Source organism: Stomoxys calcitrans, chromosome 1 (genome assembly GCF_963082655.1).
Source record: "Stomoxys calcitrans chromosome 1, idStoCalc2.1, whole genome shotgun sequence".
Classification (NCBI taxonomy): Eukaryota; Metazoa; Arthropoda; class Insecta; order Diptera; family Muscidae; genus Stomoxys; species Stomoxys calcitrans.
The window spans coordinates 15,190,243-15,209,818 of record NC_081552.1 but is presented as its reverse complement, the minus strand read 5'-3'; the positions used below and the strand labels follow the sequence as shown (position 1 = coordinate 15,209,818).

Here is a 19,576-nt window from a genome sequence, read left to right as displayed (position 1 = left end):
TCCAAGATTCGTCCCGGCCGATCTTAGCATACTTTTACTTGTTGTGCTTATAATGAATCCAAATTACAAAATTGTTATTCAATTCAAATTCCTTTATAGGACCGATTTCAGCAATTTTTTTAATTGAATTGATATTATCGCATCTGTGACTGAGGCAGTTTGAATTAAAAAATTATTTAGATCAATTAATTTCGAGACTGGAACCTATTTTTAATCTTTGTACAGTAATGGTGAAAATTATTCATCAGGTCCTGGTTTGTTAAACGCTACAAAGCTCTGCACAGCACTCTTAACCTCTGTTGTTGCCCCATTATCATATGGAGGTGGCGTTGCTCCTCAAGCTCCTGTAGGCGCACAAGCTCGTTCCCGTCCAAAAGACCGATTGCTGCGGGAACAAGGTGGCCATTGGACTTTAACATGGATAAATAATAAAACAAAACTTTCCAACTAAGAACAATGCATTTGTGAATCGAGTCATATATTGTGTAGTACTAAGTGATGCATCGTTTGACGAAAGATACTTACACTAAAACAATATGTATCATATCTTTGTTAGAAATAAAGAAAAGTAACAATTTGGCTTTAAGCTGTTATATACATAAAAAGAGCTGAAAAATTATAATTTTTCCATATATTATATAAAAATATTTAGTACATTTTAAATGCTACCTAACCGAATGTTGATTGAAACGGTAGAAACTTGAGTTATCATTTAACCTATTCGTTTTATATGCACTAAGCGCCAATACAAAGAGTACAAAAGCCAGGTTTTTCCTAGACTCATACCACAAACTTACTTTCATCGCTAAACGGAACGTTGTTCGAGAAAGAACATTATTTTTTAAAACAAATGTATTTGTACATTTTGTTTTGATGCTTACTGTATTTTCTATGGATTGGCCGATTTACCACTCTCCTGCTATTTTGTTATTGTACATTGATGCTATTGCAGGATCTTCTGTTTCATAAATAATCAAAACTGCACGAAATTTATCCAGCAATTGTAGCAGTTGTGAACGTCTTAAATTTTCAAAATACATTATTTCTTCCAAATGATGTTCGCTTCTGAAGTAGCCTGCTTGATAAAGCTTAACCATAAGCGATAAATCATCGAGGCTAGCAGAAGCTGGTATGCGACGTATTGCCGGACGGTCGGAATCATCGAAAACTTGTAATAGCTCTTTGATCTTTTCTTCATCTTCGATGGAGTCAATGCTATCACAATTATCAGTACTCAATGATGCTGTCATACTGCAAAACAGATAACGAATGTATAGTATGTATGCATATATATAAGAAAAGTCTTATAAGGCTTCACCTATTCTTACCTAAAGTTCGATTTATGACTCGAAGATGGCTGAGCAACAATGTTTTCCGAATTGGTTGAACCGCCGACAGAAAAACGATCTTCGGTTAAGGAGCGGCGACTCGTATGTGGCACTGGCAAAGGTTGACTTGAAATGCTCAGTAAGGAACCAGCAACTCTGTAAAACACACAGAAAATGAATGCGTAATGGTTTTCAAATTTAATTGTTTTTATTAAACCAACAGATCTTCATCGCTGTTACTACTTCGTCCCGGCATCAGTATATCATCTTGACCCAATAAAGAGCCTGCCAAATCCATTAGGGATGCCGACTCCAGTTCACCACCGCCATCGTCACTATCCAGGTCATCCATGTCGCTTGCCATAAATTGCACATATGTATGTAGTTGCATAAGCAGATGATGCTGCAACATCCAAAGAACCATTTGCGCCAGAATTCCTTGGCGCGAAGATTGCTGTAGGGGTGTTGTTAAGTGCCCTATGCTGGTGGGCAAAGAAAAATCAGAGATTACCTCAAACAAAGACATTCCTGGAAATCGTACAGAAAACTTTTCAACCAAATGAGACTTTGTATGAAGCGGTGCATCCGGTGCTATAACATAGACATTTGTCTCACACAAAGGGTATATGATGGTAGCTTTGGCCCAATAAACGAGATGCGACACCAATTTATAAACGTATTCTATATTTAGATCTGCATCAGAAGCCATACTTTGCAAACTCATTAGTGGCGTATAAACTTCAATTAATTGCAAAAGCATCCTAGCCCCTGCTGGTGGTACACAATCCAAAAGTTCGGCAAAATCAACCAATAAAAGCATGCCATGATAAGGTTTAAGGCATCTTAAGCAACTATCAATTGTTTCGGGATCTACCATGCTACCTTTCTTATGGAGTTGGTGCGCTTTGGCAGGTAAACAGAAACTCAGTGTAAGATTTTGGTTAATGATAACATTTAGCAGGCCTGTAGTGCACAAATCATGGTAAATAGACTTTAATGCCTGTGCCAAAGAACACCGGTCTGAGATTACTTCGAAAGCCCTTTCTAGGGGTAAATTCTTCGATGAAACTTCATCATGCGTTCGCGTCATTACTATCGTTTCGTCCGTCAAATATCCAATTCGCTGCTCCTCAACTTTCAATGCTAAACCTAAACGTTTACTGAGATCATAGTAACACTTTACTATTGAGTAGCTCGCTTGTGCATGCAATGCGAAAACAATATTCACTAGGATCTGTTGAGGTTGCTGACATGTGGTTGGGGCAATTGTGGTCATTTGATTGGTAAAAGCAGGTCGCTCCTTTCTAGGCACCAATGTAGGATGACTTACAAACCGCACATCGTTAACTTTGAGCTCGAATTTTTGATTACACAATTGAGGCTTTACCGCAAACAAGGGTGCTAAGACATCATCGGAAAATCCCTGCAATTGTCCGCCCTTTGTTACAGTTATGGCTATGTTGTTGGTACTGCTTGCAGTTTGGTTCTGCAACAAGTCATCGGAGGAGCAATAATTTTTTATAGCAAAGCGATGCTTTCCCTTTTTTTGAGCCACATTCAAACTGCCACTACTGCCCACATGTTGAATGCCACAGTTTGACAATTTTTCTGGCGGCAAATATGGATAACGATATAGTAGACGATCACCTTTACTATCCAAATATACCAAAATAACAGCAATGGGGTCCATTATTTAATAGCTGCAAAGAATATTTGCTAAAATATTTTGTTGGTTTTTGCGTTTTACAATCCCAATTGCAAAATAAAAACAAATATGAACATCTGGTATTGAAGAATTTGTTGTGGGGCGCACACAAATTAGGATATATTTGAGGGACGGATTGTTGTCTCATTTGTACAGCAGAATAAAAGTCATATGGCAGACACAGTGAATGAAGCAGAGGCTTTCGTGGGCAACTCTCGTTGGCTGTGCCTAAACTGAATGAAGGCGTTGAGGAGCGTAACGTTGAAAATGCAACTTTGAAAACAAATGTCAAAAAATCAACTTATTATAATTAACCTGCGTGAACAAAGCGGATTAAATAACCTGGCCGGCTGTTAACCGTGAACAGCGGCCATGTTTGACGGTATTAAGATGTCAGATTTTTGTTAGCATTCTGTTTGTTGTTATCTACTTTCTCGCATATTCTCTGCTTATTTACGCACACGTATACACACACGCACACTAATTTCTTTGTGTGTGTTGGCAAAACGTATGTAAAGAGGGCGGATTACACCATATGGTTTGTGGTTGTTGTACAAATGATACCACCCAAGACAAATTTACCCAGGTAGTGTACAGCAAACAGCCGAGTACAATTTTTCTCGCGGAGTACACTTTCTGTCAACGAGACTTCATATCGTTCGGTTGTGTGTGTGCTTTGCAGTTAAGAATCATAGTACACACAAAAAAGAAAAATGGCGCGAACTAGTTACATACCCAAAATCAGAGTTGCACCAATCACTGATTTCGACAGATAGTTATAGATAGTACCAACCATGACATAATTACCAGGTAGCGTGCTGTAAACATCTGAGTACAATTTTTTTCTCGCAAAGTGCACTATCTGTCAACGTGTTTTGGTTGTTTGTGTGTATTATAGTTAAGAACCATAAGACACACAAACAACGAAAAATGGCGCGAACTAGTAACGTACATAAAATCAGAGTTGCACTAGTCACTGATTTTGACATATAGTTACCAACGTTTGGATGTCTTGCAACGTTGGTACCATGACATAATTACCAGGTAATGTACCGTAAACAGCTGAGTACAATTTTTTCTCGCGAAGCGCACTATCTGTCAACGAGATTTGGTTGTGTATGTGTATTATAGTTAAGAACCATACCACACACACAAGCAACTAAAAATGGCGCGAACTAGTAACATACACAAAATCAGAGTTGCACTAATCACTGATTTTGACACATAGTGCCCCCAATATTTTGTTGTTGGGCGGCAGCCACTACCTGTAAATGAATATACCTTGTTTGGTAATATATTCGTTTTTCGCGATATTTTTCACCAATTACTTTTTTGAGATAATAGATTTTAAAGCAAAAAAACAAAAAGCTGATTTCGTTCAGTAGGACATCCCCTCATTACTTAATGCCGGTACTATATTCGGTTTTCGCGTTGAAACATATAAAAAAACAAACGGAAAAATTTGCGAAATGTGTTCGTTTCGTCATAACTTGTTTTTTCATCTAGGGAAAATTTACATTTCGGGACGCCCATTGAGAGCACAACCACAGTCGCCGTGCGACAAGTCATTTTCTTACGCAAAATAAACGCGATCGTCAAACTTCTTATTGTAACTGAGTGTCTGTTAGTATTAGTGATGTTGCTCACATGCATTTACTTGGGTGGAAAGAAATAAAGTGTTTGTGGATGCATAAATAAGAAAGTATTTTTTTAATATAAGTAAATATACTCGAAAGAAAATAAATATTTCTTTCACAACATGCAACTCAATCAATCTGTACGAAATAATAAGGTTTGTGAAAGAATGTGTTGCACTTTTGGTCTGCAATTACAACAACAATATTTGGATAAAAGTGGAAAATGCTGACAAAGGCTTTTGGAAAGTTGTGCTTATTAAGGCCTCTGGGGACGATCAACTAATTTTATCAACGCTTTGATTGTGTGAGTGCGTTGTTTTCGTGTCTTGTCCGCAAACTTAAAACTGAAAAACGTCAACCCTCATTTGTGTTTTGCTTTTGTCAAGTTCGGTTACACTATGTCGTCGTCGGAAGATGATTTACTTTTGTTAGCAGCAATTGTGCTACAAAGAAGAAAGCAAAGAACAAGAAATTGTGGATGCAAAACTGGTACAGACAAAGAAAAACTTTTACTCATGAAAATCTTACTCATACGTTTCAATGAAGCGTAATAAAAGTTTTTGCTCATCCGCAGACTTTTCCATCCTTTCTCTTTGAATTCACAACGCAAATCGCTTTAACGTTGACAAACATTGCGGGGACGATAAACTAAAAACCGTCAACTAAACGATAAACTAAAAACCGTATGTGTAGCCGACAAAAGCCGATTGAACGCACACAATCAAAGCGTTGATGAAATTAGTTGATCGTCCCCAGAGGCCTTTAAACTTATAACAGTAAAAATACTGCAAAATCTAATTATTTTTACAAATAAATTCTGCATTTATCTCTTTTTAAATTATTTTGTGTTTCATTATATATTATTTACGAGAGGGTGGGTTTCGGTTTAAATTACAAAAACATACATGCTCGTAAGCAGCTGATAAAAAAGAACAAATGCCACATCAAAGATGTGGTAATTACCTTTAATTTCGTGTGCATCTCTTGTTGGTTCAGAACTGAAGGTCAGGACAAATGCCGTTGATGGTAACTTTTCCTAAATCAGGGTGATGCATTTTTACTTACCGCCACAAATTTCTTGTTTTGATATAGGAACCATCAAATGCAGCAAGACACTAAAAAAATTACCAGAAATCTCACTTCTAAAATTTTTGAGAATGGCTGAATTTCGACAAGCCAATTTTCCACAAAATATGACCTTAGTTAAGGAAAAAAATGTTTAACTAGTTTAATTCATTCACTTTACCCCAATTCAAGTTACATTAGAATACCTCTTTCCTAACTCGAGCTAGAATTTTTCTATGCTCTATTCTTGGATATTTTTTTACCCATTCGGCGCTAATGGATTAGTCAAATGTGATAAATTTTGTTTTTTGGTTCAATTTTTTCCCTTAAAAGCTGGTACTACGTTCTTTTTTACGGAAAAATTTCCAAAAATCGTTTTTTCGGTGGTTTGACAAGGTTACCAGATTTGATTTTTTAGGTCTCTTTGGCCAGAATTATCAAAAAATTTATCAGCTGCTTACAAGCATGTGTACACACAAATGTGAGTGTGTGGGTCGTACTAAAATTCATGAAAAAGCAAGTTATGACGAAACGAACACATTTTGGCAAAATTTTCCGTTTGTTTTTTTTTTACCGGCCTTAAGGCTGCTACGTTCTTTTTTTTGGGGAAAAAATTCCGAAAATCGTTCATTCGGAGGTTTGACAAAACTACCACATGTGATTTGTTTGGGTTTCTTTGGCCAAAATGTTGCCATGAAAATTAATATGGCATCAAACAATTTATCAGCTGCTTGTGTACACACAAATGTGAGTGTTTGAGTCATACTGAAATTCATGTATGCCTTTATAATTTCAACCAAAACCCACCCCTTGGTAATAAATAAATAATGAAACACAAAACAATTGAAAAAGAGAAAAAAACAGCATTTATTTGTAAAATTAATTAGATTTTTTAGTATTTTCACTGTTATAAGTTAAATAAGCGCATCTTTCCGAAAGCCTTTGTCAGCATCTTCCACTTTTGTCCAAATATGGTTGTTGTAATTGCAATACCAAAAGCACAACACATTCTTTCACAAACCTTATTATTTCGTACAGATTGATTGAGTAACTTGTGAAAGAAATATTTATTTTTCTTTCGAGTATATTTATTTATATTTAAAAATACTTTCTCACACTTTATTTTTTTCCACCCAAGTAAATACATGTGAGTAACATCACTAACTCTAGCAAAACTCAGTTACAATTAGAAGTTTGGCGATCGCGTTTATTTTACGTAAGAAAACGACTTGTTGCGCAGCCACAGTGGTTGTGCTCTTTATGGGAGTCGTGAAATGTAAATTTCGCCTAGATGAAAAAATAAGTTATAGCGAAACAAACACTTTTCATCAATATTTTTTCTTATGGAGTTCCACCGCGAAAACGGAATATAGTACCAACCTTAAGTAATGAGGTAGTGTCCTACTGAATGAAATCAGCATTTTTTTTTTATTTAAAATCTATTATCTAAGAAAAGTAAACGGCGAAAAATAAAGCGAAAAGCGAATACAATACCTGCCTTTAGGGCAAGCAATAATTTGAAGCCTATTAGTACTAGGTTTTAGGAAAACGACAGTGCTGTATTGTTTTTAACTAAAGTTTAGTAATAGGTTCGACATGTTGCAGAACGACAGATACCGCTATATATCGGTCTTTTTGGAAAAACAAAAATTCCAAATAAACGCTGGTACTATATTCGCATATCGCGCTATTTTTCGCTGATTACTTTTTTTTAGATGGTTGATTTAAAGCAAAATTACTTGCTGAATTCATTCAGTAGGGCATTCCCTCGTTATTTATTATAAAATTTTAATAAAACTGTTATTTTGTCATTGTTATTTGTGCAGTGGTTGAAAAAAGTAATCGCGAAAAAATGGGTTTTCAACGGTGAAAAAAGAACATAGTACCAGCCATAACAAAATGATGTGAATTCATACGTTGATATTTGATATTTACATTCAGTTGGTATTTGGTATTTCCGACTGTGGTATTTGGTTTATGTTCTTTAAAAAAAGGATGGAGAGAGAGCGTTCAAATGTATACTATCCACGACTGGCCCACAAGCTCGCCCGTTAAATCATTTTAGTCGAACCTCATAAAGTGGAAAAAGTGAATTTAAATCAAAAAACCGTGATTCCAAACTTTAACCTAAAGTAAATATTAAGAAATTCGAGCAACTATATAAATGTCGTAAGTGCGGGATTGGCCGCGACTCGTGTGTATAAAAAAATAGTGCTAAGGTATTGTGAGAACGAAGAGGAAACATTTATGAATAAAGGGCTACGTGATGAAGGGGGCCCAAGTAGCCAAGTCTAAAAATTTGTAAGAGATGTGTTTTCACGAGCGAATCAAAAACAGAAATGGGACACATCCGCATACTCAGATAAAATAATTGCAGGTTGTAAATTAAGCAACATTAAACGACAGGAAAATCTGGCTCAGTTGTAATACCAAACGAGGGGGGAAAGAGAATCATGCAATAGATAATAGAACCTTCATTATTGACGACTTGTCTGTTAATTTAGCTTTTTCATACGCTGGCAATAAAATTTATTGGATATATATGTATAAATTTGTTGGTTTATATTTCTGCTGCTGTCTTTTTCTATGCAAACAAGTGCATTATTAAATTTGTCATAGGCTCTATATATAGAAGCTGCATATTAGAAAGTTTTCACAATCAGTATGCTTGAATGTGCCTAGCATACATTATTGATAGAAATTAGTAGATGTAGTAATAAGGAACAATTGCGAATACAAGCCCTAAAATTTCTATACGAAAGATTTTGATTTCATTTGTGTATATACTCAATTACATTCATATAAACGTACGTATATACATGCTGCGGATATATATTGATATATGTATTTACATTTAAATACATTTGTGTTCGTTCGCGCGATGGTGATGATGGTTTGTAAAAAAAAAAGGCAAGCAGACAGACGTATGGACGGACGGACGTCAGGATAGACAGCAGCAGTATAGAAAAAGCAGACCAAAAGAGATGGTATGGTAACGTTAGTTGCTTTGATAGCTGTGCTCTCTCTCTCTCTCTCTTTCTGGCACTGTGTGATTTTATTGAAACCAAATTAAAGGTAGCTGCAATAAATACGAATTTGGAAAGCAAAGCAAAAATCTCAGCGTATTCGTATTGTTTTTTGTTTTCTTTTGTGTCAACCCATTCTTCTGTGTGTCTCTTCTTCTTTTTGTCAAAATTTTTCAAATATGGCAACACCTGTGCACCATAGGCAAAAAAGGAATCAAGAAAAAGTTAGGTTAAATTACAACTCTGGATGCTAGAGTGATGTGTGTATGCGATGGATGAAAGAAAAGGAAACAAATACATTACCCACTACGACTACTAAACCAAATGGGATCTTTCTATCGTACCTTTTGTCGCGCCAACTATTTCTCCTCATTAAATACAATTTAATATATAAAATAAATTAATTACAGTGAATAATTTAATGGAATGGATTACAATCCACAGAGGGTATTGATAAAAAGTGAATGAATTTTTGTGAAATATAGTTTTCAAGGAATTTAAATTGAAAAACTAAATTTAAGTGACAAGTGAAATAGAGAGAGAAGAAATCAAAATATAGCCAAGTGATTGAAATTACGCCTTAAGTTGTACAAATTAAATTGTGTGTAAAATTACTTTAAACAACACGTTAGCAAAGGCCATTTGCTAAATGAAATTCAAACAAATGGCTTGAATTACCACCATTTACCAAAACAAACCGAAAATGGTAAGTTATTTTTTCGACCAATTCTCTTGAATTCTCAATGTGTGTTTGTTCTATCTCGGATAATTTCGCAAGATTTCAAAGAGGTTAGGTCTAAAAATTTTCTTTCAAAATGAGAATTTTGTGCCGGTGTAGTGATTAGTGATTGCAAAAAGGATTCTTTTGATGGCCTTAATTTTTCTTGGTATTTTCTCTAGTTCTATATGTATTTTTTTTGATACACTTTTTTTTCCCAATTTGACTTGTCAAAGTTCAGGCCGCCATATTGGAATTATATATGCTTCTTCTTACTTTGGACTAAAATCGGGAAACAGAATGGTGCAAATATAGAAATTTGCTGATAATATGTATACCGACATCACATCATATTAACAAGCAAAATCACTAACGAATTTTATAATTTAGTAAACATTTATGATTTTCACTTATATTTGATATACTAGAAAAAATGTAAAAGCAATCCAGGAAGAGCAACGTATAATGCTCGATACCAAATACTATTCGTTATCCAAATGGTCTTTCCGAATGTCTTCGTGATGCTTCTTCTTCATGTGAAACGTTGTGCAAATGTGTGAGACAAGGTGTTGAATGAACACCCGTACACACAGACATTAGCATAAAAATGAGAAATGCTCAACTTTAAATTATTAGTTCCACGGCTTGTAAACATAACTTGTTGTTCGCTGCGCTTTTTTGGTTATGCTATATAATGGTATAAATGTTTTCCCAATTAATATTATTAATTTTGTCAGACCTATATGAACATAGCAAATATTTTTTCTATTTTTCTTTTGCGTTTTAATTTACCACTTTATAAAATATTTCTTCTCATTCCCTCTATGATAATAATGACATCAGAGTCTATAGTTGTCTCTGTTTAACATTATTTGCGTGAAGTTGTTTTGCGCCCTATTCGTAAAGATGGCGTCTTCTATATTTTGAAGAAATAGTTTGTGTCATTATTTAAAAAATATGAATGCTTTTTTTCTTGCCTGGTAAAGTGTTATTAAATAATTATTGCAGTAAACGTGTAATTTCAATTCATTCATGCAATTACCGATATTTTTTTGGTAACCTATCCATTCACTGCCTCATATACGCATACATGCAAATGTTTACAGTTTTCGTGACATGCGCAGTGTTGCATCTCGGTTCTTGCCCATATTCCATATAGAATAATGTAGAAATACGAAAATATTATTCTTCGTTGCTAGACATGTAGAATAGACAGACATTTGGTTAAAATACTTATAGATTTGAAAGACCTCATATATAAAATTAAACATCCAGACAATTTAATAGCATTGTATATGTACATATGTATTAGACGAAATCCATACAAGCCAAAGCTTTCCTGATTATTGTGGATTAACCTCATTTTTTTTCAATTTGTGAATTAGATTATCATTAACAGCACACATTAGTCGCGCACACACTATTGCCTCAACCATCAATAATCATTGTAATGCGTTGAGAGTTCCTTTGTTTTCCTTTATATGATGTGTATTTCACCCAGAGTTTGTCGCGTTTATTTAGCAAAAGCTTACACCACTAAAGTGAAAAAGAGACGAAAGTAGTAGAAAACACGTCAAATAATCTGGCAGCATGCCGCCAATCTTGTGTCTGGCTACTTCTGTGTGCGTTTTTCTTTTTCACTGAAAGCAAAAGTTGAAGACTGGTTACTTTGGCCTTTTTGACTATTTTTGTTCTTCTTTATTCTATGATTTGAGTTGCCAAGTTTTCGCAGATTGGAAATCAAGTCATAGAAAAGGTGGTGATGTAGCTTTCAAGAACCAAAACCAAAGGAAATTTCCGTTTTTGGAACTAGATTAAGTCATACAGATATATGATTTTCAAGTATGCGTTCTGATTTCTTCTAATTGCATTTACATTTTTCGTTTTAGACAGATTTTTAAAATATTTAAGTTGAAACAATTGTGATTTTTTAAATTTTGTCTAAGTCAGCTCCAAAAAACAAAACAAAATGTAAAACGGGCTTCCTTATTGATCGTATGTAACGACAATCTAATCGTTAATTATGATTACGTAACTTAAATTACTGGGAACAATAACAAAACAAATATTAATGGAGATGCTGCTTGAAAGTTATCCCTCCAAACATTTGTAAGTGACTTTCTCACTCCCTCCCAGAATTGGCACTTTTAAGATCCTTAAGTATGACAAAATACATTATTATCGGAATTCTATCATTCATGTTTTGCTAATTAGTTTCTCATAATCAATTGTTATTGTTACAAATTTAAAAATTGATTTTTTGTTGTTGTAGTCACTCATGGGTTTAGACTCTAATTAGAGTAAAAAATGATATCGCCTGAGATTGTTTTAAACTTCCTTGAGTGCAGATTTAGTGACTCGCAGGATAGAAAAGGTTTGCAGGGATTTCATATTTCGTTACTAATTTATTTTTTATAAAAAATGTTAATGTTAACTTTTATTATATGTACTATAAGTTATTATTGGTAATATTAGTTAAATTTATGAGATTAAGTAGTATTTAATTCCTGATTTATTTTTAACAGAAATTTTTTGAATTGTTAATTTTGTAGTGTTTTAATCATATATGGTCTAACAACTTGACTAATAAATGAGTAACGAAAGCAACAACTAATCATAATATGTTTTATATTTTCCTCTTCAGTTTCTACAGAAATCTTAATTTCTAACCTTTAGTCTCGCGGCATGTTTTCCACGCAGCTAGTAAACTGTCATTATGCACACAAATGAACACGACCTGTTTTAATCCACAACATCATAGCGAAAATCCATTCACCTTCTCTGGCTCATTTTACCCTCCACATATCCTCTTTTCCCCACCATACAGACGGCATCATTTTATTTTAATGAAGTCTGCGATGCGTTCAATGTCGACTTAGTCGAGGTTGTAACGATTTTGACAACCAACTATCCCAAAATATTTGGTGTTACATTTGACAGCCTTCACAGGTCTCTGCGATCAGGCTACTGCAATTTGTGACAAAGTCAGAGTAGAAACAAGGTCCTGAATTAACTTTCCGGCAGCTGACAAAGACTTTGTCGGCTAAGTGTTACTCTTTGCAATAAGATCCAGACCTGTCAGAAAGCTTCTCTACAAAATGGCGACGGGCTGTCCCTTCAGTTATCATTCATCAAGTGATTTATTGTTTTGTTTTTTATGTAATTTATTATTGATTTTTCATTTAAGCTGTCTCAACTGAGAAGTCTTTCATCCATTATTAAATATTTATACTTATAGAAATATTTTATAAAATGCTGAACTTAATGTAGATTAGTTCATTTTGTTTTCAGGGTTGCTTAAAAAAAAACATAAAGCCATAACTTGTATATTTATTGATATCAAATTTCAGAATTTTAATTACTGTGCTCAGCTACTTTATGTTTCTGAAGTTATAAGAGTAGGCAACCATTGTTTTGTGTTAATTCATATCTTGTTCCATGTAATTTATTATTAAAATTATTATATATTTTTCATTGAAATTGTCTCAACTGAATAGTCATTCATTTAATATTATATATTTATACTTAAGAACAAAATTATTATAATATTTTAAAGTCTTAGGGTCTTTAGGGTCCATATCCATTAGCATACATAGATCCTTGATGTGCGAAAGCACAATTATAGGTTGTGTAAGTAGTATCTACTGATCAGATATCGCAGCAGCCATCCAATTCGCCACCTTGAGGATTAACCAAACAACCACTTCTCGGATAACTAATTTTGAATCTTCCTGAGCTGGACCGACGGTTTCAAGGCTACAAAAAGAAGCATCTAGGCCAAGCAGGAAATCAGATTGTTGTAAATAGCATGCTCGAGGAGGAAGGAGTGCACAAATTATAAGCGAATGCCTTTCATGAAGACAATCCGTCGACTAAACACCTGAAAGAAATAACCTACTTCGGCAATTCTTTCTGGGCTATGATTGCTGCCAATGGCTATATATGTGTTCATCTTCCCTGCCAATCTTACTCATCTATTAAATCGCTCTGGTCGCATACCATCCAAGTTGCAGAATTCCAATATTAAAATATTATGCAGTACCCAGTAAGCAAATTAAGGATGAAACACACGATAAACTGTGACAACTTTTCTCTAGAGGCAAGCTCGCTGCTTCACAATTTATTTGTAGCCAGTACAAGTCAAACGGTTCAACCATCTCATTGGCGATCATCGGTATCCATTTTGAAAAATTATTTATACACTCCAATACGTTTTCGATTTGCAATACCTTCCCTTGATCTGCACTACAGTCATCAGATAACCTTGCCGATTGTCCAATCCAACTTAAAATCCTTCGCCCAAACAAATAACTGAGAAATAAAAAACGCTACAAATACAAAATTATAGGGTCAAGAAAGATTTGGCCAGTTATTAAAATTACGCCTACGAATATCCCATTAAGGAACAGCGGTCTAACTTCTCATTTAAAAAGTAGCACATTTACCTTTAGTAGGCAATAGCAAAGGCTTGAGCATTTACACATGTTCACACCATTGCATTATGGCCTTACCGTATACTATTCTGTCGACCGAATTTCGAATATATTTTCGTATTCTGCAAGACCTGGTACTGAATTTTCGACACATCGGGAATGTTATCGATGATACAAAAAGCTCTAATAATTCGTGCAAAACTCTACTGCTAGGGGGGCCATCATACAATAACAAAACAAGAGAGGATGACACCGAAGCAGGTAGTCTAGTTGTTTATGGGGAGATGGCGATCCTCGTCAAGCTCCTGTAAGTGAGCAAGCTCGTTCCGGTGCAAAGAACCGATCGTCGCGGGAACTGGTTGGCCATTGGTCCTGAGTGGCGGTAAAATTTACTTATAAATAAGTATCTATTACGAGGTGGCGGAGCGAAATAAAAACATGTATGCTCCACTGAAAGTTTCAAACATGTTCTGGCTGATTTTATAATGGACATGAATAAAGTCTGTAAATGTTGATATTTACCTATGGACGCCATTTATCTGCAAAAGAAAAAAAATCGAGTATTAGTAGATGTCGTTTCGTTAAGTGCACAAAAATTTAAGACAGAACTTATTTCGTATAGAACAAATTTTATTTAAGTAATTTTTTATTTTCATAATAATCAGCAAGCGAAGCCTTATTGGCTTTATATTACATATTTGGTTAATAAATGAAATGAAAGGGAGTCATGTTTGGAAAAGCAAATATTGATAAAAACTACACAAAGTAAACAAGTCCCAAAACTAACAGAACATGCACAATACAGTACAAAATGCCATAGCAAATTATAGAGAACATTATGTAGGTATGTATTATAAAGCTAGGAAAGCAGTGTTCGCTATTGTCATGCATGAATGATTGAACGGATGGATGGTGGAGCGGCAATGCGGTTGTGGTGTTGTAAACACCCAACTATCATCGCCAAAGGAAAATGGACGATAATCATTTGATGTATGGTCGATCGCATGAGATCGGTTAACTGGACGACGCGGCGATATTGTTTGGTTAATCTAAATTCAAACGGTACACTCGTTTGTATTACTGTAGAAAACAATAAATGCTCCCAGTTTTACATACGCACTACCCTACCCCACTAATAAAATGAGATGAAAAAAAAAACAAATGTTGTGAGCTATTTGATTTAATGGCAACGAACACATACATACATACATACATAAAAATAAACACAGAACGATTATGGCGCAATAATATAAAGAGAAATAAACAACTGATCGGTCGGCTTGAGCCTGTACATCAGATCACTCACTCACATCTAATCGATGTTAGATGTGTTTATAAAAATGTATGTATTTATAAACATAGGTATTGTCGATGAGATGCACGTAAAATGGCGGGGGCGCAATATACATTTGTTTGGTTTCAATTGGATTTGTGTCTACTATGAGGCAGATTCTTAATTTGTTAGAATTGCCAATTGCAATTTCATCACGCCCCTCCTTATAATGCTATTGTTTGTTGTTGGTAGCTTTTTTACGTATATGGTATAATTAGTTTGCACAAATTTTGTTTCGAATTATTTTTTTTATACAAAAAGGTTGAATTCAAATTATTAAATCTCTTTCTGAGATACTAATTGTGTATGAAGGTTAGGTAAGGTTTAAGTGACAGTCTGCCATCAGACTCACTTAGACGTTTTCGTCCATTGTGATACCACAGGAACAGAAGAAGGAAGATGCCTTCTAGTTGTTGTTGTTGTAGCAGTTTATTGTGTTCTATCTTTCGTCTGCTTGATTCTGTTGAGTGTCAAGACACAGGAACTCTGCGACCAAGATGGGTTCCGTCCACAGGGATCTGGGTCTGAGTCGAGTGGGTCTGGCCGGGCAGTTAAACAGGTGACGTGTATTGTGCGGTCCCTGGTTACAATCGGGACATACATCTTGCACGTCCGCATCAATCCTAGCTCTGTGGGAATTGAGGCGGCTGCATCTGCCGGAACGTAATTGAGCCAGAACTACTCTGGTTTGCCGGGGGAGGTCGATTTCTTCGGGTGCAATGGGTGGCGGTCGCTCTCCAAGGACTACATTCACCCGGTAGCCAATTACCGCATCTGCTACTGTGTCTGCATGAATGTTGTTTAGACCCGCTTGATATGCCGCTTGATCAAGAGGTTCTCTCTTGTAGCGCAGAACCTCACGCTCTAGATCATGTAGATCTACCTTAAGGCTTCTGGGCGGTGGATATCTATCCGCAAGATGATGATTTGGATGGTTTCTGCGATAACAGCCCAAAAGGTATTGCTTGGACAGCATGTAGTTATGTCTTCGCACTGGTGGGATCTTTGTCTCCTGATGGAGGTGGTCCACATGAGAACTGAGGAGACAGCCCGTCGCATTTCGGAGGGCGGCATTCTGACAGATCTGAATACCTCCACTGCGTGTCACAAAGTTGACGAGACCACACTGGCGCTGCATAACTTACCACATAACTTACCAGTCGCCGTAATGACATTATATCTTAGCCATTCCACCACTTCCTTAATTGCAAGGATCTCTGCTTGATACACACTGCAGTGGTCGGGTAACCTCTTTTTTTGGTTTTATATTGCATTGTTTCGAAATATCCAATGTCGTTTGTTTTAAAAACGTGGACAAGATAAATCTGAAATGCAAAGTCTCTCGGCAGCTCTTATTTAAAATAGTATGGTTTGTTCAGATAAGAATTATAATACGGCAACTAATTCAATGTTAAAACAAATCAATATCCAACCACTAATGTATTTTTTCATAGTTTTTTTACATGTTTTGCGGAATTTTTTTATTTAGGTTGTTGCTGTTTGTGGCAGTGTGTTGTACACTGAGGCGGCAGCCCTTGCCGATGAAGGACTCCATTGGGTCAATCCGGTATGTACAACCGGCTGTCATGGGATTGTTTTTTTATTTTTGTTGGAAATATGCGGAATTTGTTACTTAGTCTCGGTAGAGCAAACGATGAATACAAAAAAATCAAGCAGGTCTAAACAACATTCATGCAGACACTGTAGCAGATGCGGTAATTAGCTACCGGGTGAATGTAGTCCTTGGAGAACGACCACCTCCCATTGTACCTGAAGAAATCGACTTCCCCCGGCAAACCAGAGTAGTTCTGGCTCAATTACGTTCCGGCAGATGCATCCGCCTCAACTCCTACAGAGCAAGGATTGATGCCGACGTGCAAGATGTATGTCCTGATTGTAACCAGGGACCGCACGATACACGTCACCTGTTTAACTGCCTGGCCAGACCCACTCAACGTTCGCAGAGTTCCTGGGTCTTGACACTCAATAGAATCAAGCAGACGAAAGATAGAACACAATAAACTGCTACAACAACAACAAAATCAACCAATCCCATGGCAGCCGGTTTTACGTACCGGATTGATCCGATGGAATCTTTCATCGGCAAGGGCTTCCGCCTCGGTGTACAACACACTGCTACAACAACAACAACAACATTATTAATAAATACCTATTCGATTGTTCTATCAATGTCTATCCCACTAAGAAAAAAACATCCCAATTCTTCTGATGTTCTTGTACGGTTTCGAACCCAGGCATACAGCGATACAGGCATTGCCCCCAGCGGTCATCACCAAGCAGTAATCTGTACAACTCGGTATCAGCTGTGACTACTTGAGATAGCTGTTGTTGTAGCAGCCACATATGTATTTGCATGTGAAGGTAGCGATCCTTGTCAGGGGGAACCCTCCAAATATTTTCTATCGTGCGAGTCACTAAATCTGCACTCAAGGAAGTTGAAAACAATCTTAGGCGATATCATTTACTCTAATTAGTCTCTCGGTACGGGAGAAAACGTGCCACTTGGCGATATATACCCATGAGTGACTAAATAGGGACTAAAAAAATTTAAAATTGGATTATCAACGTCTTTAATAAAAATAAATTTTTATTTGCCTAATGTTTTTTTTACCTTTTAGAGTGAGGCTTATTTTTATTTCTCTTTCTAATTTATTTCTTTTCCAATTCAAGATTAATAATCGAAGATTTTATTTGCAATGATTTTCCCTGACTGGGATTTGAACAGCCAACCTTACGATTGTGAGGCGTATGCTATCCCTCTGTGCTACCGGCCTTTCTTCATTACAGAAGGCTAAGTTAACATACATTCTCTTGTTTGAGGTTTTTTGAGTTTGCGTCCAAAACAACAACAAAAAATCTATTTTTAAATTTGTAGCAATAACAGTTGATTATGAGAAGCTAATTAGCGAAACAAGAATGATAGAATTCCGACAGTAATGTATTTTGTTGTTGTAAATCTTGAAATCTCTACAAACTATCATACAAAAGGACCTAAAAAGTGACTATTCTGGGAGTGAGTGAGAAAGTCACTTCCAAATGTTTGGAGGGAAGTCGTTGCGGTTCGGCCTCGGTAACATCCCTGCAAACATTTTCTATCGTGCGAGTCACTAAATCTGCACTCAAGGAAGTTGAAAACAATCTTAGGCGATATCATTTTTTACTCTAATTGGTCTCTCGGTACGGGAGAAAACGTGCCACTTGGCGATATATACCCATGAGTGACTAAATAGGGACTAAAAAAAATTAAAATTGGATTATCAACGTCTTTAATAAAAATAAATTTTTATTTGCCTAATGTTTTTTTTACCTTTTAGAGTCAGGCTTATTTTTATTTCTCTTTCTAATTTATTTATTTTCCAATTCAAGATTAATAATCGAAGATTTTATTTGCAATGATTTTCCCGACTGAGATTTGAACAGTCAACCTTACGATTGTGAGGCGTATGCTATCCCTCTGTGCTATCGGCCTTTCTTCATTACAGAAGGCTAAGTAAACGTACACTCTCTTGTGTGGGGTTTTTTGAGTTTGCGTCCAAAACAACAACAAAAAATCTATTTTTAAATTTGTAGCAATAACAGTTGATTATGAGAAGCTAATTAGCGAAACAAGAATGATAGAATTCCGACAGTAATGTATTTTGTTGTTGTAAATCTTGAAATCTCTACAAACTCATTCAAAAGGACCTAAAAAGTGACTATTCTGGGAGGGAGTGAGAATGTCACTTCCAAATGTTTGGAGGGATGATGACCATTGGCTATTTAATGGGGTCAGTAGGAACACGCCTTTTTATAAGAAGCATCATAGGCGCTCAATATTTAAGGTTCTGCCCAAAATGCCGTCCTCCTTCTCAGTGAGTGTTTCTTTGTCGGTTGTCCCGAAATTTGACGGGTAGCTTACGCAGTTGTGGTTATGTTAAGGTTGTATGTAATTTGTCATTTATTCATTCATGTCGCAGTTGTCACAGCTGGCACTGTTTTGTTTAGACTACATTTTCAAACGTCCTGCTTGATTGAGCTGTTATTGCATTATGTCGGTAATTAAACTCTGTTAAAACTCTGATTTACATCTATCTTGCACTGACTAGGCATTTCAAAAACATTTTTTTAGTGTCGAAATCCATTTTGGTAAAATGTCACCTACATGTGATTTTTATGACAACACATACATATACATTTGGATATGTATAATGTAATGTCAAAGTGTTGGACCATGCATTAATAATCAATAATTGACATGACCACCTGAACTATAGTCAAAAAGAATAATGTTGAAATGTTTTAAGCGCTCTCTTATTTTCTTTGACGTTGTG

The 19,576-nt window shown here is 35.8% G+C and overlaps 2 protein-coding genes and 1 long non-coding RNA gene across 6 annotated transcripts in view; 1 reads left to right on the top strand and 2 right to left on the bottom strand.

The window, feature by feature from the left end:
- Positions 1-440: 440 nt before the first annotated feature.
- Positions 441-3,456, bottom strand: LOC106094431 (GATOR complex protein NPRL3). Of its 2 annotated transcripts, XM_013261649.2 has the most exons (4): positions 1,550-3,456; positions 1,329-1,484; positions 882-1,251; positions 441-805 (listed from the first exon to the last, which is right to left on the bottom strand). In XM_013261649.2, exons 1-3 carry the CDS (start codon positions 3,016-3,018, stop codon positions 906-908), a joined length of 1,971 nt encoding a protein of 656 aa, XP_013117103.1. In that variant the 5' UTR covers positions 3,019-3,456; the 3' UTR covers positions 441-805; positions 882-905. The 2 variants fall into 2 exon arrangements, with proteins under 2 accessions (XP_013117103.1, XP_013117102.1); XM_013261648.2 differs by having other exon boundaries at positions 441-1,251; positions 1,550-3,454.
- A 4,279-nt stretch (positions 3,457-7,735) lies between these two features.
- The window catches only part of LOC106094471 (serine-rich adhesin for platelets), a 51,979-nt gene continuing 40,138 nt past the window's right edge, over positions 7,736-19,576 (top strand). Inside the window, exons 1-2 of one of the 3 annotated variants that reach the window (XM_059360925.1) lie at positions 7,736-7,904; positions 9,172-9,467. The gene's annotated coding sequence lies outside the window, so the exon portion shown is untranslated. Of the gene's footprint in view, positions 7,905-8,667; positions 9,468-19,576 lie in introns of those variants that run through there. The other 2 variants (XM_059360924.1, XM_059360926.1) reach the window with 2 other exon arrangements.
- Positions 12,810-14,602, bottom strand: LOC131994262 (uncharacterized). Its single transcript, XR_009396580.1, has 4 exons — positions 14,522-14,602; positions 14,435-14,451; positions 13,925-14,362; positions 12,810-13,790 (listed from the first exon to the last, which is right to left on the bottom strand). It is a non-coding gene; the product is annotated as an uncharacterized LOC131994262 (long non-coding RNA).